The sequence below is a fragment of the Centruroides sculpturatus genome, unplaced genomic scaffold (assembly GCF_000671375.1).
Source record: "Centruroides sculpturatus isolate CEXI.00-Female unplaced genomic scaffold, Cexi_2.0 scaffold16, whole genome shotgun sequence".
Taxonomy (NCBI): Eukaryota; Metazoa; Arthropoda; class Arachnida; order Scorpiones; family Buthidae; genus Centruroides; species Centruroides sculpturatus.
In genome coordinates this window covers 407643-429456 of record NW_019384548.1, presented here as the reverse complement: position 1 = coordinate 429456, position 21814 = coordinate 407643, and the positions used below count along the sequence as shown (strand labels likewise).

The 21814-nt window shown below is 32.4% G+C and overlaps 1 protein-coding gene across 1 annotated transcript; it reads right to left on the bottom strand.

Moving 5' to 3' along the window:
- Positions 1–67: 67 nt before the first annotated feature.
- Positions 68–12920, bottom strand: LOC111623570 (putative sodium-coupled neutral amino acid transporter 7). The gene is made up of 9 exons (XM_023366185.1): positions 12528–12920; positions 9672–9793; positions 6802–7000; positions 6189–6324; positions 6024–6116; positions 5885–5942; positions 3455–3717; positions 2826–3025; positions 68–685 (listed from the first exon to the last, which is right to left on the bottom strand). The coding sequence occupies exons 1-9, from the start codon at positions 12865–12867 to the stop codon at positions 498–500; spliced, it is 1599 nt and encodes a 532-aa protein (XP_023221953.1). The 5' UTR covers positions 12868–12920; the 3' UTR covers positions 68–497.
- Between the last annotated feature and the right edge of the window lie 8894 nt (positions 12921–21814).

Genomic DNA, 21814 nt, shown 5'->3' with positions numbered 1-21814 from the left:
AAGTAATTTACTTTATCGTAAAGAAAAACAAAAAAAAAAGGCTGTATATATTGCATCTTTAGTATTGTCATTCCGAAATTTAAATGCAAATTGCAAAACGTTTTTTTTTTTGCATTTTTAGATAAATTTGTTGAATTTCCATTCAAAAATATCTAGTTTATTTATTTATTTTTTTATATATCAAGCCTCGGATTTCTACTTTTATAGAACAAATCGATTGCAAAGAAGATAAAACTACGCTAACCTCTTTATCTCGAAAATCTCACTCAAAATTTCGCAAATTAGTTTGTTTCCAAAAGCCATTAGCGAAAATTGAAAACGGAAAAAAAAAGAATTAAAAAAAAATATATATATATATAAATAAATTTATTATAATATCCCGCTCGGAACGTTTACAGTGTTATAGGAAAAATCTATAATTCATTAGTATATGTACAGACCGGTTAATAACGCGCACATATATTAGGAACTCCTATTGTATTGGGCGGAGTCATTTCTTAGCAGAAATTGTGCTTTCCTCCACCTCCTCCTCTGGGAATATCGAAGACCACCACTTGAGTAAAAACTACACCGAATATGTAAGCTCCGAATAACAACATTGTACAGGATAAAGCCATCAAACATTTCCTTTTCCATCCCCGCAGCTGCTGATTATGCTTCAAAATCACTTGCAACAAGCAAATACCTAGGAGAAAAAAAAAAAGAAAGAAAATTACTGTAATTAATTTGATACTTTCCATATAAATGATGTACTTAAATAAATAGCTTACTCTAACAACCTTTATAAAAATAGATTTAATCATAATTTTTCTTAGGTAAAACTAAATATATATTAACTTTACATTTTCACGAGGTACGCTTGTATAACTTTTTTAAAATTTAAATAAATGACGGTATAACTTTTTTTTTTTTAAATTCTGTGATCGATGTTAATAGTTTTAGCGAATAAGTTATTCAGTTTTCCTATTAAAAAATCCAGCTGTATTCTGTGAAAACTGTAATTTTTGTAGCTCCACCCCGAGATCGTCCTCTTAAACAAAGACTCGTGTAGCTTGCCAAAGGCAAGAAACTGAAAGTAAGTGAAAAACTGGATTTTTGCCTTCTTATAAAGCTACACTCGGATAAAAGATGTCTATAATTTCCTTTTTTTTTTCCGTCTTGTATCAAAATGTAGGGATAAGTTAAGCATTACCTATAATTTTTCTATGTTTGGCTATTTTCTTTTTATTCAAATCGATAAGTAGACTGATGGACGGACACTCACGACAATCCCGCAAGACGATTTCTTTCTTTAGATAAAATGGCCCGGAAAATCGGATAGGAATGATGACAGAGCAAAGTATAGTTTCTTACTGCCCTTTGCACATATTACTCTCTCATTTCACTCCATTTACGAGTTAGCCTTTCAGATAGCTTTTTCCTTCTAAAGCTAGATATTTTATGCTATTCATACTTTTCACACATCTATTCTTTAGTGGGTTTAGCACAGATTTCGTCTGCGAAACTTTTCTTTACTCTCCATTTGCCTCTAATTTCTTGGATGGTCAATGCAACTCCTCCTTTCTTTTTTTTCCAAAGATAAGACGTCGAATGTTGAAAAATTAAAGAATTTTTCCATCTTTTAATTTTTCAACGTTTTACATTTTATTTACTTTTCAATTCCTACTGTCTTTTTTCCATCTCATTATTTTTAAAGAATCAATTTTTCCGTTTCTTATAGGAAACGAAAGTAGACGGAAAAAGTTGCAACAATCTTTCTTTCTAATTTGCGTTTTATTCAATTTTCTTTTCTTTCGTTCTCATTCGACATTATAGGTAACTGGTTTTCATCTTCATCTAGTTTTACGCAAAGAGCCTCTCCAACTTCTTTTGGTTTATATGTAAATTTTTCTTTTATTTGGTTGCAGCAATCACTCACTTCTATTATTTTACGCAGAACTTTCCTTTCTCTTCTCGTACAGTTTCTTTTAACGTAGCAATCGATATTTCCGAGTGAAGAGGAGGAAAAGAACTTTTTATCCTTCACTTCCCACTACCAATTCATTATCCTATTTACCAATAGACGTTTCTTCCGATTCATCTTCGCCGTAGACACTAAGATTCTGCATTTTACACCATCCCAAAGTGGCCATAAATGTCCGAATTCTTAATAAGACCATATTAAATTTCCGTTTTAAAGGCTCGACAATAAAAGAAATTCTTAGTCAAATTTAAATAGAAAAAACATTCATTCAGAACGTGGCGATTTGTTTCTAGGGCAGCATCTGTTTAGAATTGTCTGTCTGTCTGACCGACAAAAATATTAAATTTCTGAAAACTTAATTCGCCAAACTATCGATGATTAGGTTTACCTTTCTTTTTTTTTCCTTCTTAATTTCTGAAAATAGTCATTAATTACTTTCTTATTGGACTTGGATGTCGATAGAAAATATTTATATTAATTTTCGACAGGGGGAAAAAAATCTTATCGTATTTCCAACGATGATAAATATTTTTCCGGTGAATTTACTGGATTTCCCGAATCTGGAATGACAGATAGATGCAGTAGATCATTTTTCAAAATGCTTTAACCTTACATTCTTATTTATTCTTGAGACGTATTAACTGCATTCAATCGTTTCTAAATGGCAGAACACGACATGCATGAGTAGAAATCGCAGCAATCAGAAATGTTATCTTCTATTTTATTTTTTTAACACTCTTTCAATCTCGAGAAACCTTTCTAAGAACCCTGATAGATAGGTTTATTCCTGGTGGACCTATTCCAAAAAACTAGAAAAAGAAAGAGAGGATAGACTACTCGAGCCAATGTTTCTCATTCTTACCTGGAAAGACGAATATATTTATAACTGCCACACACCCAAGCATTTCCAAGACTACCCCTATACTCGGTGTGTATAGGGCAAGGAACAGGGTTACTGCTACCCAACCCGAAGTAATGATAATTCTTCTTTTCTTCTCTCCTTTCAGAAAGTCGTTGACTGTCAGCTTAGCAAATTCTGCATACAGACCATCTAGAGCACCCCTACATTCATCAAACCAAAAATGACATCGAAATTAATGCTTTAAATAATTAACAGATGACAGGAAGAGTAATTGCGATTATATATAATTACCTTAAAACTCGATCAATGAATTAAACAATTTTAATAATAATTAATATATGTTAATAGAGAAAAATTATAGTTTTAACTAAGAATAATCTTAAGATAAATTAAAAATTGATGGTGAATGAGTTTAATTAGAGAAGGGAGATTGTATTACTTGCGTTGAAAGTTTTCGTTTGATTTTTTTTTTTTTAATTAAGTAATTAAGCATTTTCTTTTAAATCTTATTTAATTTATTTAAAATCAGTTAAACGGTGTCGGTACTTTGATTTAACGTTTTTATTTTGTTTGCCGCATAAAATATTTACCAAAGTTTCAACGTGTCATTAGAGGAAAGGCGCCATTACCTTCCGCAAAGTACCAGAGGTGGATAGGTCGTTATCATTTTAACAATCAGGGCTCCTATACCAATTAGTACTACTGGGTCGCTGGCATCGTACAGAACCATGACGTCGGGTAGGATTTTCGAGCCGAAAGTGATGTAACCGAACGTTCCGGTGATGGTGTACAAGAAGAGCAGAATGGTCATGGCCAACAGCGTTGCTTTGATAAAGTTTTTCAGTTTTCTCTCCCTCATACACGAGTACACGGGTATCACCACTTCGTGAGTCTGAAATGAATATACATTAGCAATCGTGACTCTTAAAAGCCATCGGAAAGTATAGCAAATCTCGATATAGCGCCTCCTAAATTTCCATTATATTCAATGTGCCACTAAACCCAACCACTTTAACAAGAATAGTGCAAAGCGATGAGATCGTAAGTTTGACAGTTCGAAAGTCAGGTGGTTTCGGGGGGGGATAAAAATGACCAAATTCGTACATTTATTAATTCTCTGTTTAATAGAGAGGTTNTAAATATATTTTTTTTTATCGCCGTTCTATCCTAAAAAGATATAATCTAGCAGATGTAAGGATCGTGGAATCAAAATAAACTATCTTAAAAATCTTATCAGAGAAAACTACGTGGTCGGAGTTAGTTATTCTGTCAAGAAATTGTAAAGTTGCCAAATCTGAGAGAAATGTTCTGGAAAATCCTTACTTAGATCCAGAAAATCTGGGATCACATAAACACCCTTGTTATTTGACCAATTTGACACTAGAGTGCAACATTCGATACTTGATAATGATTGATTCGAGTTGAAAATTGTCGCTTCTCTTTGTTAATATTAAGTTGATTTATCTAAAAAGGAATTTGTGATTCACTTTACCGTAGTTTTTTTTTTCTAAAACTGTTTCCAAGTAGGGCCTTATATCAGTTTGGTAGATATCACAAGCCATTGTCAGATGAGCGCTTCTGTCAATTTTTCAAACAAAATCATAGCTAGGAACGGTTTTTGTTGAAAAATTGATTCCAGAAGAGAGCAATCATTTTAATTCATTCTTCGACCTTTTCTATCACCGAAAAAGTAAGTTTTATTATAAATAAATGGAGTATAGAATTTGTTAACATTGTTTTAAAAATCGTTTTATCTATTAAAAATCTCTGCTTTTAAACTACTTTCTGATTCTATTATAAGCCAACAAGTTCGAGGAGAAAAGCTGTAGCCTGTTTAATTAACCAAGTAGTTTCTGAACTTTTGAACTTACGACTTTCTCTTGCCATGTTTAATGTAATTAATTCCCAAAACGAATCGAAAGATTATATAAAAATGCTGAATATTTAAATACATCGTCTACAACTTTAACAGCGAAACTTAGGCGTGCGAATTAACTTCAATCTTTGTCTTTATAAAATAGGGAAAAAAACGAGTGTTTAAAATAGTCTCAATCAACGAAGAGAATTTTATTGTTGTTTATTTTAAAAAAAAAATATATATATATATATTTTTCTAGTTTTGATGTCATTCTTTAACTTGTAAATATTCAAAGATAAAATTTGATAAACTAACTGCTACTCTTGCAAATCATAATCATTTGAGGAAACTATAATCACATTACTGCTCCTGCTCTGTCTTTGATGAGTTGCTCCGAGATGAGAGCAGAAACTCATTTACTTGACGTCACGAACTCATTTTATGACCAAGTCAAATTTGGTAGCTGTAATGTTAAGGTGAATCAACATAAAGTTGAAGAGAGAAATTTAATGTGAGAAGTTAAAAGACGAATATATATATAAAAAAAAAAAGAAACCAAAAATATAAATCNCGGCCGAAGTTTTTATCTCTAAAACGCGAACGTCGAACGTCGAGCGTCGCTATCTTGTAAGCGACGCTCGACGTTCGACGTTCGCGTTTTAGAGATAAAAACTTCGGCCGTAACCTCGATAATATTTAAGAGTAAGAACCGTTTGTGACTTCTGTAGGAGGGCGCTGTATCGAGGTTTGACTGTATTAAAACTCCTATCTTCGTAAGCATTTCTTTATTATAGCTTATCGCATTATATCGAAATTTAAAAAAAAAAGTTTAATTAAAAATCACACTCTGTCAAATTTCGTTAAATTAAAATTGTTTTCATTTTTTTAAAAATAATAAAAATACTAATTTAAAAATTTTCAAATAAAAATGATTTTAATCCTTAATTTGAATAATAGATGGCGCCCGGAGGCGTAAAAGAGTGGCACGGCGCCGCTCTAGCGCTTCTCGTCATCAATCATGGAATGCACTCAATCCAAGTTTTCGATTATTCGCAGTAGAATGGAAGTGTGGAAAAAATCAGCAGTTTTTATAGAAGTGGGCGATACATTATCTGCTTCTGTATCAGTCCAGAGCGATTAGCTGTAATTTTCTTTCGTTAACGGACAAAAAATCAACAGGCCGTGCAAAGGTTGGGCTTACTTGATAAGGGATGCAGATAACTGGAATGGCCACGAAAACGTCCACAATACTATCGGGCCTGTAAAAATTGTACATAAATTTATATAAATAGGATATATTTTCGGCCCTTTTTTTTTTCTTTCCCTCTTTCCACACTTACGTGGTTTTCAATTCGGGTTTTGGAATGTCTAGCATAAAATATTCGTAAACTGTCAAGAAAACGGGATAGAGCATAGCGAAGATACCCAAAGCGCTGCAAGTAAACTGGAAATTAATAAATTCATCCTCTTCGTTACGTGCCGCCATCTAGTGTTAAAAATCTGACCTAGCGTAACGGAGGAAGTCCAGCCTCTGGAAGTAGCACATTGGCAGAATACATATGGCCGTTGTTATGGCGATGGTAAATTTACGATCGTAAAACCAATGTTCGCAGAATTCCTGCCCCATCAACGACGCTAACACTGAAAAAAGAAAATCGATAAAAGATAAATATTAAAAAAAAAAAAAAAAAAAAATTACTACTGTTATAGTAACAATAGCTACAACAAAAACTCCATTCAGCGAAACCTTTCGATTATCTTCTTCTTCAATCGATAAACACGCAATTTTATTCACTTCTAGAATTATTTATTTGGAAAAAGGATATGAAATTATTACTTTTTTAACGTCGTTAATTGTCTCGAAAAAGAAATTTTAATTAAAGATAAGACAATGTTATTTGTTACTCCGTAATAGCCAGGCGCAATTTTTTTCAACCGGTTAAAAAAAAAAAAAAAAAAAAAATGTTACAAATTCATTTAAGCTTCTTAATCCCGAATCATTTTACAGTTACAAAGTATTAAAAAAAGAAAAAGAAAAAGTACAATTGTTTTATTCCGTTTTAAGCAATTTATTAAATGCCTTGAAATTTGCAGAATTCAATCATTTAGAGTACTCACATCTATCATATTGGTCTCCTATGATGACAAGGAAGGCTATACAGACTCCAAAACATGAACAGAGAATAGAGATGGCCGCACATTGCTGAGCTCTTCTGCCACACATGGATAATAGCACGTCGTGGTAAGTATTATCTCCTTTGATATCGGCGCAATAGGCTAAGACCACCATCGTGCTAATCATTAAACATAGCATTATCTGAAAAATAAAAATAAAAAAAGATTTATTACAGGCTTTTTTTTTTTTTAAGCTAATAAAATCGAAATTTTTAAATAGGAAATAGATTTTTATTATCTGCACCACGCTCTTTTTAATTTCTGTCCGATCTAGTTGGTGCCGAAAATGAAAACAAATCTAATTCGAGGAGTTAAAATATATTTTAATGAGAATTTGGAATTCTAGTTCCTTTTTTTTTTTCTTCTTCTTCTTCTTTCCTCTCTTTACGTGATCATCAAATTTATAACATTAGTAATTGTGTAGATTCGGCAGTAGAATCAATCGATTGTCTAGAAGGAAAGAGGGTGGACATTTACATACTGTATATCTTCCTCTCGTCAGTAAAATTTGAGCGGAACCCCTACAGAAAGGAAATTCTACCACTTCCAGACTAAAGTCTTTTCTTTCCAATTTAATTTCCGATCGAGCGACTCGCTTTTCCAAAGATAAAGTTTCTTTGTTGGAAGCATCACGGCCGAAAACACTCGAGAATTCGAAATTCACGAAATTTGTCCGATCCAAAATAGCACGAAATAATCTGAAAAACACGATAAATTCGATTCGCTCTCAATTGTAAACTCTACCATTTTATTTCTTCTTTTTTTTTTTTATTTTATTTTTCTAAGGAAGAAAATGTTTACATCAGAAAATGTAAGCTTTAAACAGAAAACACAATTTCGCAATTTTTTACGTAAACGATGAAGGTTATTTATCTTGTATTTTGATACGAAAGGGCACGTGGTATATAGATACTGTCACGGCAAATGGGTCACAAGATGTCACGGATTCAGCAATTTTTTTTTTTTTTCTTTTTCCTAACGAGTCGACGTTTGTTTTTCACTTATTACGTTAATTTGGAATGAGATATGTAGCCAATTAATCGATCGGACTCTAAAAGAACGTTCATAAACAAGAACCGCTTTTACCCGAGTGCACTTTCTGGTTCCGCACTATAATTAATTAAGAACTCGTAAAAAAAAAAAAAAAGGCAAACAGAGAGGTGAACCCACTCATTATATCATCACCGAAGTTTTGGTAACTTTAATTTAGATTAGTTCTCTGGATTATTAGGAAAAAAGATGGCAGAAATGGTCATCATCTGGCGCCTGTCTGCTTCCGTTTGATACGAATTCTATTTCACGATTTGCTGTAGGAATATTTTGTAGGATATTTGAATGATCATAGAGTAATGCGAAACTGCTGCTATTTCCGAGTGAAAAATATTGTAAACATAGAGCAGAAACGTATTGGGTACCAGGAGAAACCAGATAATGTTGGTCATTGGTAAAATTATAGGAGACAAAGTCGTAATTCATACTTCTGAACCAAAAAAAAAAGTCGACTTGAAAAATTGTGTGTTTATCATTTCACCTTAACTGATGAATAATGCATATCTCTAAGATACTTTGGATATTCCAAGAGGATACGAGATGGATACAAGGGACTAATTTTTCTGCTAAAAATTAATTACCAAAAAGAAAAAAGTGACAATTCATTAACTGAGATTAGCACATTTATCATTCCTGAAAAGTTTGTTATTTCGCCAGTTTATTTCTGAATTTTACAGTCATTTGCTGATAAACAGGCTAGTGTCAGTTGCATGTAAATACTAAAATCGATGTTAATTTTGGTTATTGTTACAGTTGCTATCGGTTAGGATCTTTATTTACTGAGAAAATTGCAATTACATCTACTTTACTACTGTCCAAGAAATCATCAAATCGAGTGCTCATTCAGGCAATAGGAAAAAATCATTTTGTTAACTATTAGAAAAATAAAAGGGAAATGTTTTAAAGGCTTAAAACTATATTTTATCTATTTAACAAATGAAATTGTGGGAAGAATACAAGCTTATAGGATATCAGATATAAACTATACACGAGAGAGTCATAATTTTTGTTGGTGAAATTGAATGAAATTCCCTATAGAAACCAAGGTGGCAATACAAGAAAATTTTGCAAGAATTATCCCTAAAAAGAAGCAAATGTTGGATCTTAGTGGATCCATTAATAGCAAAGGATGTGGAATAAGTACACGTGAGAGACTAGAATATTGATGCTTTCTGCTTCGGATGGTTTGGCACTTTGTTTAAGATAAATAGATCAATAAATTATAGAAAATTTTCTAAGACATCGGTAATAAATTAGAGAAACTTCTAAAAGTCGTAGATAAAGGAATCCAAATTAATCGCATGAAAATTATCAAGTAAATGTTAAGAAAATAATCCGATTAAAATAAGAGTACAAAGAGATTAACGTTAACATTTACAGAATTTAACTTTTCTGCTCAAACAGTTTTAATTTTAAGAAATAACTAATAATTATGTTCAAACTTTTTTAATCGAGTTTAATTCCTTTGCCATGCATAATTAAATCTAGCGAGAAAAATTTTTAATTTATGAACGACAACTTTTTTGTTTTTTTTAAAAAAGAAACGGCTCAGAAGATGAAACAACAACAAAATAGAGTGAAAGCGCGTTGTCTAGACACAGATTTTTGTATTAGTTTCTCTATTCGATTGATTCCGATTAACGTTTTTTTTTTTTGGGGCCGAAAATCCGAGTCAATGCGTGTTGCAAACCTGATTTTTAATAAATGAATAAGTGTGACACACACTTATTCATTTATTAAAAATCAACCTACATAATACTCACCAGTTGTAGAACGAATGCCACATACACACCACCCGCTCTGTTGAAGGCGTTAGGAAAATTGAGAATACCACAACCCAAGGCACTGTTCAGCAATAGGAAGGAAATGACGGTCCAGTGGACTCCTGAAAACAAAAATACATTTTGGATGAGAAGTATGCACACTATAAAAGTTTTCGGTTCGATATGCACATTGTTTCGCCCGTCTTTTGGCATCTTACCAAAATTCCGACATTTCTAAACCATGGAGAAGGTCGTCATTTTCCGTATTGCCCATGTTAATATTATTATTATTATTATTATTATTTATTTTTTTTCCTCGCCGTTCTTTATCGCGATAGACGGCTCGTGACAAGTATACAAAACAAAAAATTATACATATTTTAATACCCGATGTTCGGACGTAGAAACGATTTTTCTTTTTTATTTTTTTTTTTTTTATAGGAATCGAAACAAAGTGGGACAGAAAATTTTCTATTTGGAATAAAGAAACTTCGTAATTAAATCCGGCAAAGTTTTTTTTTCATTTAAGTGAGTTAAAATCGATATTTTTCCAAAGAATGTCATGCATTTAGTTTATTTAAATATTTGCGTTTTACAACTCGTCACTTGTTTCTATTGTATCGATTAACCGAAGAACAAACTGCCAATTATCTTAAGATAAATATCCTTATCTTCAAACTCTACACGGACAGACAACAATGGTAAAGTTCGTCCTCTTCTCATCGATAAATTATTCTAAGCTACGGAATCAATCTAAAGTAAAATTTATTTATTTTCTTTACTTCATTCATTCTAAATAACATACTTTTAAAACTTAGTGGCGATTAGAATAACAGGTGCGATACTCGCATTAAAAAAAAAAGATCAAATTAATTCTTTCGTGGGCCATAAATCTACACCAGACCAATTTGGCAAGACGTTTGAATGACCTCTTTTTTTTGAATTATTCTTTTAAATAAGTCAAAAATTCTTTTTAACATTTAGTAAAAACAGAAAAAAATATATTTGTAATTCAACTGACAGATCTTTAAAAAATATTTCAATTATTTTAAAATATAAGACAAGAAGAAAATTGCTGGCTTAACGAAAAATTATCCGTTTAAGTAGTGTAGAAATATTAATATCGCGTTTAAAAAATGATCAATGGTGGTTAAATGATACAGAAATTAGGAGCACATAGTTTAGCTTCGGGGCTTTGTTCCACTTTATTCTAACCTACATAAAAGAACTTTCATTCATTCGATATTACTCATGTAAATGCATTCAGCGCACGTCCGAATCTAAGAAAGTTGTTCATAATCCTTGTAAGATGTGGTAATGTAATTGCTGCTGGGAAAACTTTTTCGGAAAAGTCGAATAAAAATATAAAAAATGATAATAATAAAGAAGCGGAATTGGATTTTTGTTGGCTTATCATATAACAATCAATCGATCAGAGAATAAATTCCATTATCATCCCGGTCACCCAAGTCATTTTAAATATATTTTATTGAGAGATAGTAATTACTTTCTCTTTAACAGGCCGCGTTTTTTTTTCTTAAACAAATAAAAACATAATTAATTTTCCTTTAAAAGAAAAAAATTTAGCCACTCGACTTTTAGAAGTTATGAAATTATCTCGGAATTTTCAAGGGTCTGTACGGAGGATGTAGATAATTGATACACATCTGAATATCTTGGATGATAATGGTCGGCACGAGACTTTATCAATTAGGTCTTACCATCGGAGAATTGAAAAGAGGATGCGGAATTGCTAATGAATGAGTAAATCTAACTAAATATTTTTCATTAATAATGTATTTAAATTATGTGCATCGATCGGCATAAAATCTACTCAAATTTAATTACGGCGCCACTTTAATGCTACCTTTTTTTTTATTATTTTAAATGTTTATAACTCGAAACGAACCGGAATATTTTATCGCCATTATAAAATATGTAGAGAATGAAATCGAAGTTTTAAACTAGGCAACAAGTAAAATCAGACGGAAGCAACAAGCTCTCTAGTCATAGGTCAAGTCCAACTAACTGCAACAATCGAGTGCAGACAGACTAGCGCCAAAATGTCCTGAGAAGAGGTGGCGACGACATCCGACATCCAACTCATCTGTCAGAGCGGATCACCTTTCAAACTCATTTTATCGAGTTAAACCTTCAATATTCGGCTTTCTTTTTTCTTTTTTAAAGTTTAAGACGGGATGACGTCGAGGAAGAGATGCTCAAATATCTCATCCTGTTTGTTTTATGTAATTGGAAAGACCAGTTTGGTCCAGACTTGGGTGAACTGACCTAGATGCGAAGAACCTCTCCCAACCGAAGAGACGTTTGTTTTCCATTTCTTGTAATTGCAGTCGATTGAAAATGAGACATATTACGTCAAATGTTCACCCAAGACTCAAAATAAGGCCATTAATCAAAGTGGGATATCTAGCAGATGTTCTTGTTTCGATATAGGACAATAAAGAACCGACTTTATCAAAAAGAAAATGTTATTTTTGACCGTTCTCTTATGTTATACACATTTTTAATAAAGTGTAGAACACGTCAACTTTATTGAGATCTAACATCTGAATTGTAAATTAGCCGACACAATACATCACCGTGATCGATATTTCGGTGCCTCAGGAGGTTTATTCTCTAATAAAACTACAAATTCCTCCTGTAAAGTTTATATCTCTAGACAACTAAGGATAAAACTACCTGTTAACTTTAAAGTTTTACATAAAATTTGCTGCAGACTTTGAATTGAAAAAAAAAAAAAACGATTTTATCGCTACATCCACCCACTCACACTTTACATAGAAACGATAGAAGTGGCAAAAATTGGCCACGCGATTAAATAAAAAGCAAGATTACCTATAGGCTGGGCCTCTTCCTCGTTTTCGATTTTCTCTCCATGACGTCCGTTGATTAAGGGCAACTTTTCTCCTTCTTCCCTGATTGGGGTGGGTTTATAATCTAACCTGGTACTTCTGGAGATTCTCAGAGACCTCTGCTTCAGTCTACTGGCCAAATCGGCAGACAAACTCTGCCACGGTATGTGACTAGGAATGTCTATACTCACACTTAAACTTTCCTGTAGAAAAGCAGTCGCCATTGCCGTTTCGGTCCGACTGCCGTAGTGCAACTTGGCCGGGCAAGATAACACGTTATACTTGGTGGCCGGGTTGACTTTAGAACACGTGATTTTAGACATGTAGGCTATAGAGTCGTACCCTTACACTCGCTATCTGGCGATTCTCTCGTCACATCATTATTACATCTGAACTTTTATAACAAACAATGATGAATAATGGGCAATTTTCCATTCTAATCTTTCCATAATTGTATGGTGGACCTTTAGTTGATTGGTAGCGACCAAGATGCTCCATTTACGTTTGTAAACAGTCATTAGTGACTGTGGCTCGGCTTTGTTTATCCGTTGGCATTAATTTGCACGGGAAAAAGAAATTTTAAGAAGGGGCGTTAATAGAAAATAGGTTTTCTTTATGGCGGCAATTTATAGCCGAGTGAACGGGTGGAATTCCAAATAGTTGTAAGAATTCTCGAGTTGGAGACTTTGAGATAAAAGCTTTCGGATGAAATTAGTATCGGTAGATCGAGTCGTAAAACAAATTTAGAAGCATTAGGATACACGCAATTTAATTCTTTTCATTAATCTACCTATTACTTGCCTCTAGAGAAGAGAGCTGCAGTCTTCGCTTTTCATATGTAAAAGACTGAGGATCCGAACGTGAATAAAAATAAAATACAAACAAAATGTATAGTACACAATGCTAAATAGGATCTCCTCCACCTTTTGCCGCGAGCTAACATTTAAAAGTTCTTTATTGCCCGGAAAATATCATTTACATTTCTAAAATGCTTCTCGGATATTTATCTTTACACTTTTTTAATCGTATTCATGTACAGAATGTGTAAAGATTCGTGGAATTCTTCTCGGTTTGTAAGAGAAAACCAAGCGAAAAATAATTTCGTATCCAGTAAATCGAATGATAAATTACATTAAAATTAATTACGCAAAGTCTGAGAGTTATATAATGCAGATTGTGTAATGCTGTATCTCTTTCAAATTAGTATTGTTTGTTTCTTCGCCGAATTTAAAAGTAATAACATTTTGACCGAATTATAGCAACTCTGCGGAGACTCTCCGGGAGGTCAGATTGATGACGTCACGGCGACGACACGTGTCATCGATAAGAAAATTGAATGTGTTAACAGTTACAAATTAACAAACCGGTGCAAAGTCGTTTGTAATAATAATCCAGCGCTCGAGACAGAATTTCCAGTTATAATTTTCGAATCGCCGTTTCTATTAATAAAGAACGTGCACTAAACAAACGAACGGGAGACGTCCAAAGTCTACAATAGACCGTATAACGAGCGAAAGCGCGTTGACCTTTGCGTATGGGTATTTTTCGAAAATATTCTAAAAATATACAAGAATTCGCCAGTTTTGTAAACGATTCTCTTTTTTTATACACCGTATTTCCCTTTCGAAAGGCGGTGGCAGCATCCGTCCACCTAGCTACCAAGAATTGAAAGATATCAAAACTTGTTAGAAAAGTTGCAGCGGTGTGCTGCTTATGGAAATTCGCCTCCTGCAGGGTTGGCCGCTTGGATGGTTGAGTGGCCCGAGTTACCGTTTTGCGTCAGTTGATAGCAGCCAATTCCCCGCTTCTGCCGAATACTAGAATATCGCGCCATGACCCACGCTAACTCTATTACATGGCTGTTCTTGTTCGCTGTGCTGTCTGCCAGCCGTCGGCTTCTATGCATCCGTCCGACTGATAAGAGGCCATCTTACAAAAAGAAGAGTCACTACTTTTCGACACAATGATAATTAGACAATCGGCTCTTTTTTTTAATAGCGAGTCGAGAAAGTAAAGAATGCTTATCCTCACGCTATCTTTAAGTATGTTTTTTTTAGAATTAATCTTTTAGATTTCCCTTTTATAACGTTCTTCCTGCGGAGAAAACGGGAAATTTATTTTAAAGAATTTTTCATCAATTGTTATATTTCCGAATTTCATCCATGACGTGGCACATTAAACTTTCCGGAATGAGTGAATTCCCGTTCGAGTGAGCGCAATCCTTCACTGCACAAATTATTCACTGGAAATCTAACTGCGTTATTCGTGTATGAATGAATTTAGCGGCTTTCTATTAAATTACAAATAACAGATAGCCAAACTATAACGATCAGATGGTGCATAATAGATTCCTGTTTATAAATGAACATTCATAACATGTGCAGTATTCGCAATGGAGGAAATTGCGCCAGTAATTAATGATAGTGGGCTTCATTTAACAAGATAAACCAAACTGCACATATAATAGTTAATGTTTAATATCATAACATTGTTATCAGCAGTGGATGCAATTGCTGGGGATGCTCGAGCGCCTTACTTAGTTAATTGCTTGTTCGTGTTTTATTGGTCGCTTGATTATTAAGACTGAAAAATAATTACAGAAATTTTAATTATTCATTTCTCTACAAACGAAAATTTATATTACAGAAATATTGTTACATCCCGAGCTTCTACTGCAATCAAGGATAACGTATATTGACTAAGTTTAGTAGTAACCGTTACCATTTCCTTCATCTTCGGCTTCGTCTTCTAATTAAAAGAATATTCTGAAACAGCGAAATTTACATTTGGCAAATTTTCAAAAATATTATTTTCTCGCTACTAATAAAAAATTTCATAATTATTATAATGTTAAATTTATTACTTATCAATTTATCATTGTTAAAATAGTAAAGGATTTATTAAAGATCCGCTCAGGGAATCGATCGGCATCTGCTGATTTATGAGTAGTACATTTTGATAACCAGACAAAACTTTAAAATATTTTATTGCCAATTTTATTGTCCTCTTGAAATTCCGGCATTCTTTTAAGAAAGAAAAAAAAATCAATTGCCGCAGGCTGAAGAATGTTATATTATTTATTTAAAATGTAAACTATTTCTCTGTTTTAACCTTGCAAAAAGAAATCTTTTTTGGATGATTCAATTACGGCAATGTGAATATTTTATCAAAAATTATGTTTTCTCTATACTCGAATGAGGTTAACCTTTTATATCAACAGGTTAACATTAATCTTGACATCCATCAAATTTATCAAAATACTGCCGTTGGTATCAGTCCAATCTGCAACAACCGTTCTGACATTTGATCCTTATATATATGTGTAAATCTCAGCTACAATTTATATAAATATAACATTTTTACCTATACAATATACTGATATTAATAAAAGTGATGAAAAAAAAATAATAATAATAAATTAATAGGTTATCTATTTTTTAAAAATTTAATTTAAAAATTTTTAAATTAATAAGAAGGTTGTATCAAAGAGTGATGTGATTAATCATACACCTCTATAGATTTTTATTTTAAATAATTAATTTTGTAAAATCCTAGTTAAAATTAAATAAACACCAGATTAAAAGTAAACTCTTCTGTTTAATATATAAATAACTAGAATAAAATTAATTAGAGAAATCGATAGAGTTTAATATTGTGCAGGTGGATTTTTGTACGTGCATTTTCTGTAGCATCGTTGCAAAGTCTTTATGAATGATGAGTCCAATGTATCTAGTCACGCATATATTTAAGAAAAAAAAAAAAAGTATACGAAGGGCCTAAACGCCATGTTTTTCTTCGTTTCTTACAGTTATAATATATATATAATATCCCTCTACACATATAAGAAATCACGACAAAAGCATTGGGTTGTTGATTAAAAATTTGATGATGCAGTCGGAGTTGGTCTCATCTTATCAATTAATCCTATTTTAGCCTTCGGAAAATTTAATTTAAGTTTTTTTTTTCTCTTTTTAATTTGGATTTTTAACAAGTTTTCATTTTTATAAATTACATCTCACTCTCTTTTTTTTAAATTATTATCATTTTAAGAAAATGTAAAGAGGTTAGTTTGAAAATTAATTTTTTACATTTGTTTGTCGGGTAATCGTTAAAGCTTTGAAATTTAAATTAATAAATATTTGTTCTTGTTTATTCCCCAAATTTAAAATTAAAGAAGTTAACAAAATTAAAAATTAAGCAATTGACAGTTCCTATCTGTTTATTTTTTTTTCTTCTTCTTCTTCCTTCTCTTTATCCATCTTGAAGGAACACTCGACTTCAATACAAACTGTCAGCAATCAACTTGTGTTCTTAAGTTGTTCACTGTCATAATAAAATAATCTTTTTCTTTATTTTTTAATATACAGTCGAACCTCTAATAACGACCACCTGTAAACGGCGGCCATTTATTTTTAATGCATACAAAATAACCTCCTAATAACGACAACCTCCGAACGACGGTCGTGTTTAGAGGTTCGATTGTATTTATATTATTTAAAAATAAAATAAATTTACATAATCTCAGTTTTATTTAAAATATGATTGAAACTAATTTAACAAGTTTTATATTTGAAAAGACGAAGAATAATTTATTATTTTTAAAAGAATGTTCTTTGGGAAAATAACAAATAAATCAGATTATTAAGCGTATTTAATATTAAGAAAAACAAAAATTTAATATTTCATTTCTTTTTTTTTTAATCACATTTCTCAAAAATTTAATTTATTTTAATTTTTAATTTCTACGAAAAAAAAAATTGATATTCAACCAGGATATTTTATAGAAATTTCGATTTTTTTTCTTATGTTTTTTTTTAAAAAAATTAAGAAGCAAAGGGAAAAAAAATAAATAAAATTCCCGGCAGAATTCATTAAAAAAGATCTGTATCTGCAATATAATTATTCGAAATATTTAGAAAAAAGTCGCGATTATTTTTTTTTTATCGTCCTAAACAGCAAAGTCGAAAAATTCCTGAGAAAAAGCATTCCTAAAAAAATAAAAAAAAATATAAAAGAAAAAAAAATAAAGATAAAATAATAAAAGTTTCAAATGCTACCTATTTATACGGTAAATATCATTACAATTCCAAATTGAACCGAGATGGAAAAATTTATTTCCATTTATCCTTCTTTCTTTTTTTCCAATTCTCTAAATAAGAATCAATCAAGGTACAATAAACTCAAAAATCTCTGTTGCTCCTTATCTTATTCCCTATACCTCTAAGAGGCCAAGTACATTTTTTCCCCCTTAAAAAAAAGAAGAAGAAGAAGAAAAAAAAAAAAAAAAAAGTATACGAAGGGCCTAAACGCCATGTTTTTCTTCGTTTCTTACAGTTATAATATATATATAATATCCCTCTACACATATAAGAAATCACGACAAAAGCATTGGGTTGTTGATTAAAAATTTGATGATGCAGTCGGAGTTGGTCTCATCTTATCAATTAATCCTATTTTAGCCTTCGGAAAATTTAATTTAAGTTTTTTTTTTCTCTTTTTAATTTGGATTTTTAACAAGTTTTCATTTTTATAAATTACATCTNTTTAAAACTTAGTGGCGATTAGAATAACAGGTGCGATACTCGCATTAAAAAAAAAAGATCAAATTAATTCTTTCGTGGGCCATAAATCTACACCAGACCAATTTGGCAAGACGTTTGAATGACCTCTTTTTTTTGAATTATTCTTTTAAATAAGTCAAAAATTCTTTTTAACATTTAGTAAAAACAGAAAAAAATATATTTGTAATTCAACTGACAGATCTTTAAAAAATATTTTTCAATTATTTTAAAATATAAGACAAGAAGAAAATTGCTGGCTTAACGAAAAATTATCCGTTTAAGTAGTGTAAAAATATTAATATCGCGTTTAAAAAATGATCAATGGTGGTTAAATGATACAGAAATTAGGAGCACATAGTTTAGCTTCGGGGCTTTGTTCCACTTTATTCTAACCTACATAAAAGAACTTTCATTCATTCGATATTACTCATGTAAATGCATTCAGCGCACGTCCGAATCTAAGAAAGTTGTTCATAATCCTTGTAAGATGTGGTAATGTAATTGCTGCTGGGAAAACTTTTTCGAAAAAGTCGAATAAAAATAAAAAAAATGATAATAATAAAGAAGCGGAATTGGATTTTTGTTGGCTTATCATATAACAATCAATCGATCAGAGAATAAATTCCATTATCATCCCGGTCACCCAAGTCATTTTAAATATATTTTATTGAGAGATAGTAATTACTTTCTCTTTAACAGGCCGCGTTTTTTTTTCTTAAACAAATAAAAACATAATTAATTTTCCTTTAAAAGAAAAAAATTTAGCCACTCGACTTTTAGAAGTTATGAAATTATCTCGGAATTTTCAAGGGTCTGTACGGAGGATGTAGATAATTGATACACATCTGAATATCTTGGATGATAATGGTCGGCACGAGACTTTATCAATTAGGTCTTACCATCGGAGAATTGAAAAGAGGATGCGGAATTGCTAATGAATGAGTAAATCTAACTAAATATTTTTCATTAATAATGTATTTAAATTATGTGCATCGATCGGCATAAAATCTACTCAAATTTAATTACGGCGCCACTTTAATGCTACCTTTTTTTTTATTATTTTAAATGTTTATAACTCGAAACGAACCGGAATATTTTATCGCCATTATAAAATATGTAGAGAATGAAATCCAAGTTTTAAACTAGGCAACAAGTAAAATCAGACGGAAGCAACAAGCTCTCTAGTCATAGGTCAAGTCCAACTAACTGCAACAATCGAGTGCAGACAGACTAGCGCCAAAATGTCCTGAGAAGAGGTGGCGACGACATCCGACATCCAACTCATCTGTCAGAGCGGATCACCTTTCAAACTCATTTTATCGAGTTAAACCTTCAATATTCGGCTTTCTTTTTTCTTTTTTAAAGTTTAAGACGGGATGACGTCGAGGAAGAGATGCTCAAATATCTCATCCTGTTTGTTTTATGTAATTGGAAAGACCAGTTTGGTCCAGACTTGGGTGAACTGACCTAGATGCGAAGAACCTCTCCCAACCGAAGAGACGTTTGTTTTCCATTTCTTGTAATTGCAGTCGATTGAAAATGAGACATATTACGTCAAATGTTCACCCAAGACTCAAAATAAGGCCATTAATCAAAGTGGGATATCTAGCAGATGTTCTTGTTTCGATATAGGACAATAAAGAACCGACTTTATCAAAAAGAAAATGTTATTTTTGACCGTTCTCTTATGTTATACACATTTTTAATAAAGTGTAGAACACGTCAACTTTATTGAGATCTAACATCTGAATTGTAAATTAGCCGACACAATACATCACCGTGATCGATATTTCGGTGCCTCAGGAGGTTTATTCTCTAATAAAACTACAAATTCCTCCTGTAAAGTTTATATCTCTAGACAACTAAGGATAAAACTACCTGTTAACTTTAAAGTTTTACATAAAATTTGCTGCAGACTTTGAATTGAAAAAAAAAAACGATTTTATCGCTACATCCACCCACTCACACTTTACATAGAAACGATAGAAGTGGCAAAAATTGGCCACGCGATTAAATAAAAAGCAAGATTACCTATAGGCTGGGCCTCTTCCTCGTTTTCGATTTTCTCTCCATGACGTCCGTTGATTAAGGGCAACTTTTCTCCTTCTTCCCTGATTGGGGTGGGTTTATAATCTAACCTGGTACTTCTGGAGATTCTCAGAGACCTCTGCTTCAGTCTACTGGCCAAATCGGCAGACAAACTCTGCCACGGTATGTGACTAGGAATGTCTATACTCACACTTAAACTTTCCTGTAGAAAAGCAGTCGCCATTGCCGTTTCGGTCCGACTGCCGTAGTGCAACTTGGCCGGGCAAGATAACACGTTATACTTGGTGGCCGGGTTGACTTTAGAACACGTGATTTTAGACATGTAGGCTATAGAGTCGTACCCTTACACTCGCTATCTGGCGATTCTCTCGTCACATCATTATTACATCTGAACTTTTATAACAAACAATGATGAATAATGGGCAATTTTCCATTCTAATCTTTCCATAATTGTATGGTGGACCTTTAGTTGATTGGTAGCGACCAAGATGCTCCATTTACGTTTGTAAACAGTCATTAGTGACTGTGGCTCGGCTTTGTTTATCCGTTGGCATTAATTTGCACGGGAAAAAGAAATTTTAAGAAGGGGCGTTAATAGAAAATAGGTTTTCTTTATGGCGGCAATTTATAGCCGAGTGAACGGGTGGAATTCCAAATAGTTGTAAGAATTCTCGAGTTGGAGACTTTGAGATAAAAGCTTTCGGATGAAATTAGTATCGGTAGATCGAGTCGTAAAACAAATTTAGAAGCATTAGGATACACGCAATTTAATTCTTTTCATTAATCTACCTATTACTTGCCTCTAGAGAAGAGAGCTGCAGTCTTCGCTTTTCATATGTAAAAGACTGAGGATCCGAACGTGAATAAAAATAAAATACAAACAAAATGTATAGTACACAATGCTAAATAGGATCTCCTCCACCTTTTGCCGCGAGCTAACATTTAAAAGTTCTTTATTGCCCGGAAAATATCATTTACATTTCTAAAATGCTTCTCGGATATTTATCTTTACACTTTTTTAATCGTATTCATGTACAGAATGTGTAAAGATTCGTGGAATTCTTCTCGGTTTGTAAGAGAAAACCGAGCGAAAAATAATTTCGTATCCAGTAAATCGAATGATAAATTACATTAAAATTAATTACGCAAAGTCTGAGAGTTATATAATGCAGATTGTGTAATGCTGTATCTCTTTCAAATTAGTATTGTTTGTTTCTTCGCCGAATTTAAAAGTAATAACATTTTGACCGAATTATAGCAACTCTGCGGAGACTCTCCGGGAGGTCAGATTGATGACGTCACGGCGACGACACGTGTCATCGATAAGAAAATTGAATGTGTTAACAGTTACAAATTAACAAACCGGTGCAAAGTCGTTTGTAATAATAATCCAGCGCTCGAGACAGAATTTCCAGTTATAATTTTCGAATCGCCGTTTCTATTAATAAAGAACGTGCACTAAACAAACGAACGGGAGACGTCCAAAGTCTACAATAGACCGTATAACGAGCGAAAGCGCGTTGACCTTTGCGTATGGGTATTTTTCGAAAATATTCTAAAAATATACAAGAATTCGCCAGTTTTGTAAACGATTCTCTTTTTTTATACACCGTATTTCCCTTTCGAAAGGCGGTGGCAGCATCCGTCCACCTAGCTACCA

What these genes read in the sequence shown, in the direction of transcription:
- LOC111623570 (XM_023366185.1), bottom strand. Translation starts at nt 12,867, where the DNA reads ATGTCTAAAATCACGTGTTCTAAAGTCAACCCGGCCACCAAGTATAAC. An exon ending in GGAAGAGGCCCAGCCTATAG is followed by an intron (nt 9,794 to 12,527) that starts GTAATCTTGCTT and finishes TTTTGTTTTCAG; the next exon opens with GAGTCCACTGGACCGTCATT. An exon ending in AAATATATTCGTCTTTCCAG is followed by an intron (nt 686 to 2,825) that starts GTAAGAATGAGA and finishes TTTTTCTCCTAG; the next exon opens with GTATTTGCTTGTTGCAAGTG.